Genomic DNA, 12,716 nt, shown 5'->3' with positions numbered 1-12,716 from the left:
GTGAATATAGTTTAGGTATGCACTGTTTGAGGACACCTTTGAGAACCCTTCTAACAAATACTGCAACTACTTTAAGTTGTATCTCATTGCTGACACAGATGTGCAAATGCACACACTCAGCTCTAGTCCCTGTAGAGATGTATTGGTAATACATAGTATTATTCAACACAGTTTAGTACTGGTTTAATACAAGTGTTAAACATAGAAAACCGCCAAACTGTGCATGACTTCAGCCCTCCATGACTGTGCAATCATTGAACTAAAGTGTTGTCGCTTCATAATGCACCCCTCCTTTTCTAAGGTCAATGCCTCCCCTTTGACACTTTCTAAAAACCACCACTGACTAAAATGTAGTACTGTATCTAAAGTGCATGCTTGCTTTAAACCACTAAAACCAATATTAAGTAATCTTAAATAGACTTCTGTATATGTCTGTATGTAGTACTGTTATCTATAAAATGCTTAGTTGTTTAATTTATGTAGTTGTTTTTCAAGTTAGTTGTTTTGGTGTGTTTTGAGTTTGATTCTGAATGTTCTGTGGGCTTTCTGAAGGCTATCCTGGCCAGTGAAGAAACCAATCATGTCTTGACCGGCTTGGACCCGGACACTCTGTATGACGTTACAGTCACAGCTATTTACCCAGATGAATCTGAGAGCGAGGATCTAATGGGCAGTCAACGCACATGTAAGACACAAATACACACACACACACACACACACACACACACATTTTGCGACTTCTACACAAATATACACACCTGCAAATACTCTTACTCATTTCTCACAATCAAATTATCAAAAGTTTTTCCACTGAAATATCGATCAATGGAGCAAACTGAAATAACGTTGTTTTGTTCTCTTGACATCTTTTCTAGTGTCAAAGATCAGTACTCCTGGTATGTTGTTTCAAACAAGAAGAAATGTTGCCATAGTAATACCTGTAGTTGTGATGCTAATGATGGTGATGAAAGCGTTGATGAAAACACATTTTAAAAATTGCATGTGCATTTCATTGCTACAAATGCAAAAGCAAAGTGTGGTCACAGATTTGCAGCAGATGTTCTTCCAGAACCTCACCATCGACCATTCATCATTCATGTGTCATTTGTCATTTTGTCACCCATCATGTTTCTTTAATGTCATTTGTCATCAGTGTCCTGAATTGCTGGCCTCATTAGGCTGTATTGTCATTACATATGCATGTGCATACATAACCTGCCCGGCTGCACTGTGTTCATATTGTGAAACTTGTTTTGTCTTCATCACAACCATTTTCCATTCAGCTTCAAGGATTGATTGAACTAATGTAGCAGTACCTAATATAACAGCCAAACCAATTAGTTTCTCAGTGCTCAGTGACTTGGCTAACTTGAAGTTGTATCTGCTGCCAGCTCCCATTGGACATCCTCAGAACCTGCAGGTGTTCAATGCTACCACCACCACGCTGACTGTAAAGTGGGATCACGCCCCTGGCCCTGTGCAGAACTACAAAATCAACTTCCAGCCAGTGGCTGGTGGAAAAACCTTGTCTGTAAGTTTGACTGCACCCAGTAACCTCAACCACCACTAGCCCCCCTTATTGCCATGCAAATCTTTACAACCAGGAGGTAATGAGCCTGTTTAACTCACTCGATTATGCCCTGCAGAACTTTCCACATTAGTAACACGATATATGTTTTATAAACTTATTGGCCCTTATGCTATTAATTACAGTATGAAACCCACTGGAAAGCTGGATGCAAGACAGGAACAGCTCTCATTATGAATTGACTCACCATAAGCTACATCTCTTTACAAACTCTGAAACACACACTCAAAAACATCCCCATTAAATACGTTGAATGATCAGTTTGTTTTAAACAGTAAAACCTTATTTTACATTATTAAGAATATATTAAATCTGTATAGTGAAGCTCCGGTAGCTGGCAGAAAATTTGTTTGTTTTGGAACTGTAGTTACATCAGAAATACAAAAGCATTTGGTCTATATTAGTGTATGACCATGAAATCATGCATAGAAACTGTATATTAAATACTAGTAAACAGGCATTCTCTGAGGATAACACACAGTTAGCATTTTTTCTAATACATTTCAAATTTACTGCACATTTCTCAGAGCTAGTAAACAGCTAGGTAGTGGCAAAAAGCTTAGATCATTTGGCTGAAGAATGTAAAAAGTAGTAGAACAAACCATGTCGTGGTTGGGGATATTCAAATACTTGACTAGAAAATGTTGACGATGTAGAGTTAAATAAATACAGACAATCCACACACAGTCAAACATAAACACTTTTCAGACAGAGCTTAATAACAGCTGGAGAAACACGTTACTGACACATTACTCAATAAATGGCAGTGATGTACGCTTCACAAGGAGAGGACGAAAATGGCAGGCTATTTTTCTTCTCTCACATCATTAGTTTAATATTTAGATTATGACATTGTCCCACAGCCTGTTTGTTAAGTCAGAGAAGGTTTGCACATCGCTGCCAGACATTCTTCAGTGATAACTTAACTGACATCACTTATGAATCCTACTTTGTAAGAAACATTTGGGAAAAAAATATTTAGGAGTAATTTATTGCTGCTTGGGGCCCGACAGAATTGAACACACACTTTGTCAGTGTCTGAAACTAATGACCATTCATACTAACAAACATTGACATTGGGAGTTAAAAAAATCTCATATCTCATTAGGATTATTCTGACACACTTTGTATCTGTAAAGAGACAAAATACAGTTATTATTCGCTGAGGATTCTCCATACTGGCCAATAGTACATCTTAAAATCCTTCAAATTAGTCAACACACTACATAACGGATATTGTACCATCCAAAAATATTGGTGAGAAAAATGAAAGTATTTTAGATGAACCATAAAAATGTTACTTGGTATTACTTAATATATATACACACATAGACAAAATTGCTGGTACCCCTCGGTTAATGAAAGAAAAACCCACAATGGTCACAGAAATAACTTGAAACAAAAGTAACAATAAATAAAAATGCTATGAAAATTAACCAATGCAAGTCAGACATTGCTTTTCAACCATGTTTCAACATTATTTTTTATTTAATTAATTATTTATTTTATTTAATTTTATTTAATTATTTAAAAAACTCATGAAACAGGCCTGGACAGAAATTATGGTAGAAATTATGGTATTTTGTTGCACAACCTTTTGAGGCCATCACTGCAATCAAACGATTCCTGTAACTGTCAATAAGACTTGTGCACCTCTCAGCAGGTATTTTGGCCCACTCCTCATGAGCAAACTGCTCCAGTTATCTCAGGTTTGAAGGGTGCCTTTTCCAGATGGCATGTTTCAGCTCCTTCCCAAGATGCTCAGGATGCTAGGATTTAGGTCAGGGCTCATAGAAGGCCACTGCAGAATAGTCCAATGTTTTCAGGGGTACCATAATTTTTGTCTAGGCCTGTTTAATGAGTTTACTTTTTAAAATAATTCTGTTGAGGCATGGTTCAAAATCAATGTCAGATGTTCATGAATGCACATGTAATTTTTATTTATTATTACTTTTGTCAGATTCAAGTTATTTCTGTGACCATTGTGGGTTTTTCTTTCATTAACTGAGGGGTACCAACAACTTTGTCCACGTGTGTATATATGGAGGTGGTGCCACATTTAGTGCAGTGTTGTAGAGACCTGTAATGTACTTACTACATAGTTACATGATGTGCGGAACAGAAGTTCACTGTCTAAAGTTGTTTAAGCCATAACATGGAGGACATATTATTGACTGTTGGGAAATCCCTCTCATTATTTTTTCATGAATGGGTAGAGGAGTGTAATGGGTTCACATAGATACAGTTGGTTAAGGATACGGTTACTTAGCCTCAAGTTTAAGAGAGTTCTTCTGCTTTTCGAGGAACTTTGTACTCACTGTATTCATAAAAGTCAAGACTGAAATAGGATCTGAGAGATTGCACTGGGCATGTTTGTCTAACAATGTGATGCTGAGGTTGATGACTTGGAGTCAATCCAGAGGACTTGCTGTGAAAGGCATTTGGCACTGTAAATGAAATGGTGTTACATGTCAGCTAACGGTTACACTGATGACATAAGTTGCCATTAAACTTTGAGAGGGAGTTTTTCTCATTTGTTCAAAACAAACAAAAGTGTCTGACTGCTGACATCTTTTCCTAACAGACCCAAGTTGGGGGAAAGAAGAACAGTGTTATTCTTCAGAAGCTAACTCCTGACACTCCTTATTCCATCACCGTCGCTGCCGTCTATCGCAGTGGAGAGAGCAAGGCCATTCCTGGCCAAGGAAAGACAAGTAGGTGTCTCTAAGGGAAACATCTCAGGGTGTTAGTGTGATTTAAGGAGGTATTTTTGTCAGACTTTGGCCATCCTTTCATTCAAAGTGATGCCAGACAGAGATATAATTTCAGTTGTAGACAACTAAAAGGGTCAGACTGCACTTTTAAACACTGATAATTGTGTCCTTACAGAGCCATTAGGTGGAGTGAGAAACCTCCAGGTTCTTAATCCTACTATGACCACACTGAATGTGCGCTGGGAGCCAGCAGAGGGAAAAGTGAAAGAGTACAAAGTCGTTTATGTTCCTGCAGCCGGCGGTGCTGAGAGCATGGTAGGACTGGTAGGACTGTCAGCTTGCGGCTTCTATTACATTTCCATATCTACTCAATACCCTTGTGCACTTTCTGCTCCAACTGCAGCTAAATTCCTGTTTTATCTGTTTTGCTGTCATTTTTAATTGTGCACTTTTTCCTCTTGTTCATGCAGTGTTGCATAGATTGTATTTTCCTGTTTTTCCCACTGAACAAAACTGTTTACAGAAACTTATTTAGCATGTCCTAATCAGTAGTTTTTATGTAATATAACTCGTCATTTTGGCCTATTAGAAGTGTGATGAACTGCTGTGCAAATGGTGTAGAGTAGCAAGGTTATGTTCCTGCATGTTTGTCATTTTATCATAACAAAACTGTACTAATGTACTTCCATTAAATACAGAATTGATAAATGAACTCTAATTGCTAGTGAAGTGTTTCTGATTCTGAAAACAAGAAGTCATATCTATGATAACAGCATGAATATCTATAATTAAAAAACATAGTTTTAACTGCAGTTAGGACAGACTGATATTGGTTTTGTATTCAATGAACAGGAGCAGGTATCTGGTACCACCACCAACACAGTTCTGAGAGGCCTGCAGCCTGACACACTCTACACTGTCACTGTCTACCCCGTGTATGCTGAGGGTGATGGACAGAGGATGTCAGAAAATGGAAAAACACGTAAGTGTTTGTTTAATTTAATGTCTGTTCGAAATGACATGTCCAACTGTAATTTAGGCTTGTAATTTGTACAATTCTAATTGGTGTACATTAGCATTTATAGCTTTTTAGTGTCATACAGTATATGCCTAAATGTTTGTGGACACCCTATCTAATGAATGCATTCATCTTTTGCTGACACAGATGTGCAAATGCTCCTACACAGCTTATCTAGATTCTGTGAAGAAATACTGCCAATAGAAAAGGACTTTCTAGAGCAGGTCAATATAAATCTATTGGCACCATGCCTAAAGACGTGACAAGGTGTGTGCTAGAGGGGTATAAAGCCCCCCAGCACATAGCTGTGGAGCAGTGGAACTGTGTTCTCTAAAATGATGGGGCTCCATCCAATACCTTTAGGATGAGTTGGAGAGTTGGGTTTGAGGTAGGGGGTGATCATCCAACACCCTGATCTCACTAATGCTTGCAATGTTCCAAAATCTAGCAAAAAGCCTTCCCTAGACAGTAGATACAGTTACTCCAACAAAAGCAGGATCAAAAGCTTGATTTCAGAATAAACAATAAATGAACAGGTGTCCCAATACATTTGGGACCAAAGTATTGTAGCTTCCAGGTAGTGTAGCTTTATTGCAAACATAACTTCAGGCAGCAAATAATTCTTGGCTTGAGTAAGGAGAAAATAATGCAAATATGTCTATTTTCATATGCATATTGAAGGTACAGCTACATGTGATGTAAATATTTAAGCTCTTGTTTATGTGTAAAACAGAAAAACTTGGTTCTTTATTGTAGGACCCCTGGGTGGAGTAAAGAATCTAAGAGTCACTGACCCCACCATGACCTCACTCAATGTCAAGTGGGAGCCTGCTGATGGAGCAGTGCGCCAGTACAAAATTTTCTTTGTTCCTACAGCCGGAGGCACTGAAGACATGGTAGGGTCACTCAAGATCACTCTGCTCTCAGGTTTTTTGGTTTATTTGAAAATACTTTGTGTTAATTTTAGATGTTCCCAACAACACAACACAACACAACACATTGTACTGTGTCATTACATTTTTAAACGAAAATGTAACCAAAATAAAAAAGCCATGTGTGGAAAAAACACCCCATGTATACCCCATGAATAAATAGCTTGTAGAACAGTTGGCAGCCATAGATGCTAGCCATACAACAGCTACTCTGTTGTAGATTTGCTGATGTGCTTCAGATCATTGTCCTGTTGCATGACCCAAATTTGACCAAGCTTTAGCTGTTTGATAGAGGGCCTCAGATTTATCTCTAGAATACATTGGTATACAGAGTTCATGGTTAACTCAATGACTGCAAAGTGCCCAGGTGCTGGAAAACAAGCTCAAATCATCACCTTTACAGCATTGTACTGTATAGTCAGTATGAGGGGCTTGTGCTGATATGCACTAAATGTGGTGGTGTTGCAGTATGGCCAAACATCTTCACTTGTCCAAAGGACATTGTTCCAGAAATCTTATGGCTTGTTTAGTTGCAGCTTTGAAAACCTAAGCCGTGCTGCTATATTCTATTTAGAAAGAAGAGGATTTCTCCTGACAGCCCTTCCTAACAGGCCATACTTGTTCAGTCTTTTTTCTAACTGTATTGTCAGGAACTTGAACATTTAGCATGCTAACTGATGCAAGGAGAGTCTGAGATGTAGGATTCTCTGAACAATGCATGGTCTTACCTTGGAGTGACTCCTGGGACAATTAGCAGCTGCCTTAAATTTGTTCTGCTTGCAAATAATCTTTCTTACTGTAGAATAATGTTTTTTTCATGTCTTCAATTTGTTTGGAAACAGCCTTTTAACCCTTCCCAACTACTTGGCACTGTGTTAACACACACCTGAATGCTCCAGACCAGCAAACTTCCAAAACATCTGCTTTTATAGAGGTGGTTCCTGTACAAAGACCAAGATTGGTTTTTATACTTCTTAGGTCCTACTAATCCCAAATAGGAGAAATATAAAATGCACACCAAGCTAAAGTCCGGGTCTCAGGAGGTTAATTAAGGGAATTAAAGCCCATTCTGACACTATATAGTGTAGCAACCACACAATCACTTGCAGTGTCATGGGACATTTTCTGATGCACTTACTAATGTTGATTTTTAAGTCATTCAAAAATAAACAAAAACTAATAATGATTTAGATGACAGCAAACTATTTGCATAAAAAATCTGTTAAAAATGTAAATATCGTATGATAACCAAAATACCTTTTTCGTATGTTCAAATAGGAACAAGTTCCTGGTGGCACAACCAGCATTGTATTGAGGAACCTTCAGCCGGACACCCTGTACACTGTGTCATTGGTGCCAGTATACCCGGCTACCGAGGGCAGACGCCAGTCTGAGAATGGAAGGACCTGTGAGTCTTCAGACACCTTTGCACACCACCTCAGTTCATAACATCAATTCTCCCATCATTTACATGTTGTAGTACTATTCGGATGCAACTTACTTATGCGTTCCTTGAGTACAAAGACTTCTTAAGGAAAGAGTTTTGAGGATACAAAGCGTATTAAAAAAATACATTCAATGTATTACATTTTTACTTTCATTTGGTATGTATATGTCACTAAGCATTGAGGCAGAAAAAAGGTGTTTACTATAAACCCGCTAAATATTGACAATACTAATGACACCTTTTTAGTATTCCAAAATGAAGACTTTCCATGGAAATTTTGGGAACTTTGGGAATTTTTGGAATGAATAGGAAATATTGTATAATTTAAAGGAAGTATATCATACCCTATCATCGATGTGCCGTTAATGTATCATCAATGTGTGTTTTTATGTCAACAGCAGACATGAAGTCACAACAATACAAATAATGTTGCAAGCAGAACTTTATAAAATAGTTCATTTAATTGAACAAAATAATCAAAAGAACTCCTGGTCTTTAAAATGTTAAATAAATAATTAATAATTAATTATTGGTTAAACAAACCAGTTGAGGCAAAAAACATAGGTATCTAGCCTATGCTAGCCTTGGTAAACTAACCTCTTGCTAGCCTGCTAGCCTTGATAAACTAGTCTGAAATGAAATTGCTCATTAAGCTTTTCTGATTTACCAGACAGCAACTATGAGATTCCACATTGAGTTAATAGTTGGTTAAATGTTTCAATACTATTACTGTCAATAAAAATATGAACCTTGTTAAAATATTATGTGACTAGGTAGTCCTTTAGTCCAAATGTGTGATTTCAGTAGTGGTGAGTGTCAGGTTTCTAGAAATCATCTGGACATATGCTGTACATGTTATGGAGGAATGAACAGTGAATGAAGAGCTGTGGTCTCAATAGCCCTTCAGTTTGTAATGTGCCATGTGCCTGGGATTGAGGAGCGGCTTTTCTATTCAACTGTTATGGTATGGTATCTAATTATTTTAGCCAAGATTATGCTTCAGTACATTTCTTACCAACTATATGTACGTTTCTTATTTTTAGCTTTGAATATTCCCATTTTATTCCCATTAATTCCCATGGTAAATTTCTCATCTTTAAAAATTCCCAAAATTTTGCAACCCTACACCTTATGCTCACTATAGACTAGTGAGGTAATATGCTTAGGATAATACCAATTTTACATCAAGTACACATGTTTTTTCTCTAATTTATCTCTTATGCAGTGTAATTCAGTCATAATTATGATTGGAAATTATTACTATTAATTTTTTACTCACGCATGCTCAGAAAATGTATTAACTCTTAAAAGGTTTGTATTGGTTAGACATTTTTACAGTGGCGTATTTCAACATGAGCCACTGTTCTTGATTCATCACCTCATCAGCTCACTTCATTCATAGTTTCAGTTCTTCTGCAGTTCTCATCTGTGTTTATAATGGTCAGCATTTCAAAAGCAGCTGACATTGCAGTAATTTTGACTGTTCTTGACATGTCACTGTTTTTTTTTTTTTTAGTGCCTCTTGGTGGTGTGAGGAATCTCCGGCTCACTGATGCCACCTTCACCACCCTTACAGCAAAATGGGATGCCGCTGATGGGAATGTTCAGGGATACAAAGTCATCTATGTTCCCACAGATGGGGGGCCTGAACTTGTGGTAAAATTCTTAAAAGCTCTTCAGAGTGGACATGTCCTGACAGTCAGTGCTGAAGACAAAATGTTTTTAGGATGTGTGATATAAGTGCGTGGCATAGGCCCTGACAAATACTCAGGAATGATTAATTGAAGAGTTTTTTTGTATCTTGGAGGAGGATGAAAAGCTCACTAAGATTTTGCAGCTCAAGTTGAAGGTCTAATAGAGCCACTTTGATATGCCAATGTTCAGGATGAATTGAAATAAACTAAGTGTGAACAGCATGCATTCCCATAATTTACTTCAGTATTAAATTAGTTTTGCCTGCCATTTAGGAAAATGATCCTCCAGGTGTTATTTTCTTTATCTGTCTACAACTGGCAGACAAATGCAAGGAGGTCTGACATAGAATTCCAAAAGGGAGTAAGATGAATTAAGATAATACTTATCCATTTCTGTCTTTGACAGTTTGTATCAGTAGAAATCATATGCTGTTATGTCTCATGTTCTTTCACAGGAACAAGTATCTGAGAGCACTACAACTTTGGTGATGAAAAGCCTAAAACCAGATACTTTCTACACAGTGACAGTGTTGCCAGTTTATGCTGAGGGAGATGGCCCACAGCTTTCTGAGAAAGGGAAGACAAGTGAGTACTTATGAAAGCATCTATAATATGGTCAATTCTATCAATTGCATAGCATTTCTACTATTGTTTTTCCAGCAATAAAACTGGTTAATTGCATTGATTAGTCACACTGTACATCACCACTGCAATAAGAAAACATTGATCTCTATGTTTATTATTTTTTGGAAGTTATTTTTGTAGTAATACAAATACTGTATAGTAACTTAGTATAGTAGTAGTGTTAGATAAAATGTTCCTTTATAGATCTCTGACCCCCTAGCAACAATATACAGTTTAATATACAATGTACAACAACATACAGCTTAGTGCATCCGCTTAAACATGGCTCAACTGTTTTTTGCAGAACCTCTGGGTAGTGTAAGAAACCTGCGGGTTACAGATCCAACCATAAGCAGTCTTCATGTTCGTTGGGACCCTGCTGAGGGCACTGTGAGAGAATACATTGTAATCTACACCCCTGCGGCTGGTGGAGAACAAGATGTGGTAAGAGAGCCCAAGCAGGGCCAGGAGGGCCAGGATAAGATCGATTCATGTTTCCAGCTGTCTGGGGTGTTAGGAAACCTTCTTAAAGAATAAATCTCTGTTCTTCAATTCCACTTTTGGGAAATTATTATTTGAAATATTAACTTAAAACAATATCTGGGCTTATTTGGGTTTTATTACAAAAAACAAAACCTTGCTCATTGTTTTCTGTACATTCACTGAACAGGAACAAGTATCTGGGACCACGACCAACATCATACTGAAAAATCTGGAGCCTGATACAGAGTACACCGTCACTGTGGTGCCCGTCTACCATGAGATGGAAGGCAAGGGTTTGTCAGAAAATGGAAAGACAAGTAAGTTCTGTGTCTACAAAAAGAAATCTCAGACGTTTCTGGAACTGTTACTTTATTGGAAAAAGAAAAACATTCTTAACATTTGTTCATCTAAATGAATCTTATTCCAAGTAATTTGCAGAGTGCACAATAAAAGATAATGTTTCAAACACTGGGAAATTGAGCGAAAGTATTATGAAGTGTCATTATATGTCAAAACTTGATGAGAAAACAGAAATCAGTTGGACATGGCATGTATCATGTCAGTGTAGATTGACGATGACGATGTCAGTGTAGATTGATTGCACTAATTTCTGCTTTGATATTTTGATAAGAACTAATGCTTTCTCATTATTGTCAGCTTTCTCATTATTGTGGTTCTTTTCACTAGAACCACTGGGTGGAGTTCAGAATTTGAAGGTAACAGATCCAACTGCCAACACCTTGACGGTACGCTGGGATCATGCTGATGGCAATCCTCGTCACTACAAGGTCTTTTATGTGCCACAACCTGGAACAGAGGAGAAAATGGTACCTAGTTGCTGATATGTTGTCTATCTTGTCTACTGTAAAGTATGGTTGTTAACAATATTTAAAAATGATTTTTTTTCTTTTGTTTTCAGGAACAAGTTTCTGGCAGCACCACCACAACTGTCTTGCGCAATCTAAATCCCAACACTGTGTACAAGGTCTCACTGCTACCCATATATGAAAAAGATGTGGAGGGCAAACGTCAGTCTGACAATGGAAAGACAAGTGAGTCCGTTAACATTGTCACTCAGCTTGCACCAGAGATTTATATGCACAGTCTATGTTCATTGTGGTTTGATTCACATGTTTTGCAGAGCCCCTGGGGACAGTGAAGAACCTTCAAGTGACAGATCCGACTGTAAACTCTTTGAGGGTGCGCTGGGACCCAGCCGATGGAGATGTCCGTCAGTACAACGTGTATTATGTGCCTGCTGCAGGGGGCACTGAAAGCATGGTACGGAAAGTAATCACAGGATGTTTCTATTTCTGTATCCAGGGAAGCATCTGGCATACATAATATTAATGTTGTTAATAGCTACCTAGGCATCTTGTGTTACTGTAGCAAAGTTCTGTGTTTATAACAGAGGTTATAACTCTGTAACAAATTATCACTTAATCCCCCAACCTTTTTTGCAGACCCAAGTGTCTGGAGTTTCGAGCAACACAATTTTGAGGAACCTGCAACCTGACACAGTGTACAAGGTCTCCGTGGTGCCAATCTATCCAGATATGGAAGGGAAAAGACAGTCAGAGAATGGAAAAACAAGTCCGTACCAATCAAAACAAATGCATTTATTGTACATTTGCAGTAATGGTTGGTCTTGTTATTGAATTTGAACCAGCATTTTGATTTCCCATTATCTTCTTGTGGGTAGAGCCTTTGGGCGGGGTAAGAAACCTGCAGGTGACTGATCCCACCACCAGCTCACTGCGGGTGCGCTGGGAGCCTGCTGAAGGAAATGTGCGCCAGTACAGACTTTTCTATGTTCCTGCCTCCGGAGGAGCTGAAGACATGGTGAGATAAAGGGACATCTGCCTGCTTTCCTTGTGTTCACTAAAACTCCCTGTGTTAGTTGTTGCACTATTTATTATGTTGTGTGTTGTATAGTTGATTGTCTGAATATACTCACTATATACTAAATAGACTTTTGTAGTGTACTATTGTTGCCTTGTACCGTTTTCTGCTGCTGTTCCATGGGTGATCTGGGTCCAGCATATATCCAGCAAAAGTATATTTGTTTCTCATTCTGTACACTGAAGCAAAAAAAAAACTTTTACTTGATGTGGATGTATACATCATTTACAAATGAACAGAATATATTACGTCAACACAATATGAGTCTATGATTTTACTTGCTTTTAGCCATAATTGTGATGATGTAATATATT

General features: G+C 37.9%; 1 protein-coding gene across 8 annotated transcripts in view; it reads left to right on the top strand.

Annotated features, from left to right (window-relative positions):
• The window catches only part of col12a1b (collagen, type XII, alpha 1b), an 83,229-nt gene that overhangs the window by 34,724 nt on the left and 35,789 nt on the right, over positions 1–12,716 (top strand). For 7 of the 8 annotated variants that reach the window (XM_072686989.1, XM_072686998.1, XM_072686982.1 and 4 more), the window contains 17 exons: positions 553–685; positions 876–896; positions 1,392–1,531; positions 4,173–4,302; positions 4,478–4,617; positions 5,155–5,284; positions 6,077–6,216; positions 7,531–7,660; positions 9,216–9,355; positions 9,849–9,978; positions 10,322–10,461; positions 10,688–10,817; positions 11,188–11,327; positions 11,420–11,552; positions 11,642–11,781; positions 11,964–12,093; positions 12,203–12,342. In XM_072686989.1, coding sequence (XP_072543090.1) covers positions 553–685; positions 876–896; positions 1,392–1,531; positions 4,173–4,302; positions 4,478–4,617; positions 5,155–5,284; positions 6,077–6,216; positions 7,531–7,660; positions 9,216–9,355; positions 9,849–9,978; positions 10,322–10,461; positions 10,688–10,817; positions 11,188–11,327; positions 11,420–11,552; positions 11,642–11,781; positions 11,964–12,093; positions 12,203–12,342 — 2,187 coding nt within the window. The remainder of the gene's footprint in view (positions 1–552; positions 686–875; positions 897–1,391; positions 1,532–4,172; positions 4,303–4,477; positions 4,618–5,154; positions 5,285–6,076; positions 6,217–7,530; positions 7,661–9,215; positions 9,356–9,848; positions 9,979–10,321; positions 10,462–10,687; positions 10,818–11,187; positions 11,328–11,419; positions 11,553–11,641; positions 11,782–11,963; positions 12,094–12,202; positions 12,343–12,716) is intronic. The other variant, XM_072686961.1, reaches the window with a different exon arrangement.

This window comes from Salminus brasiliensis, chromosome 1 (assembly GCF_030463535.1).
Source record: "Salminus brasiliensis chromosome 1, fSalBra1.hap2, whole genome shotgun sequence".
In the NCBI taxonomy this organism is placed as follows: domain Eukaryota; kingdom Metazoa; phylum Chordata; class Actinopteri; order Characiformes; family Bryconidae; genus Salminus; species Salminus brasiliensis.
The sequence above is the reverse complement of the archived record's forward strand: the minus strand, read 5'-3'. Positions and strand labels throughout refer to the sequence as shown.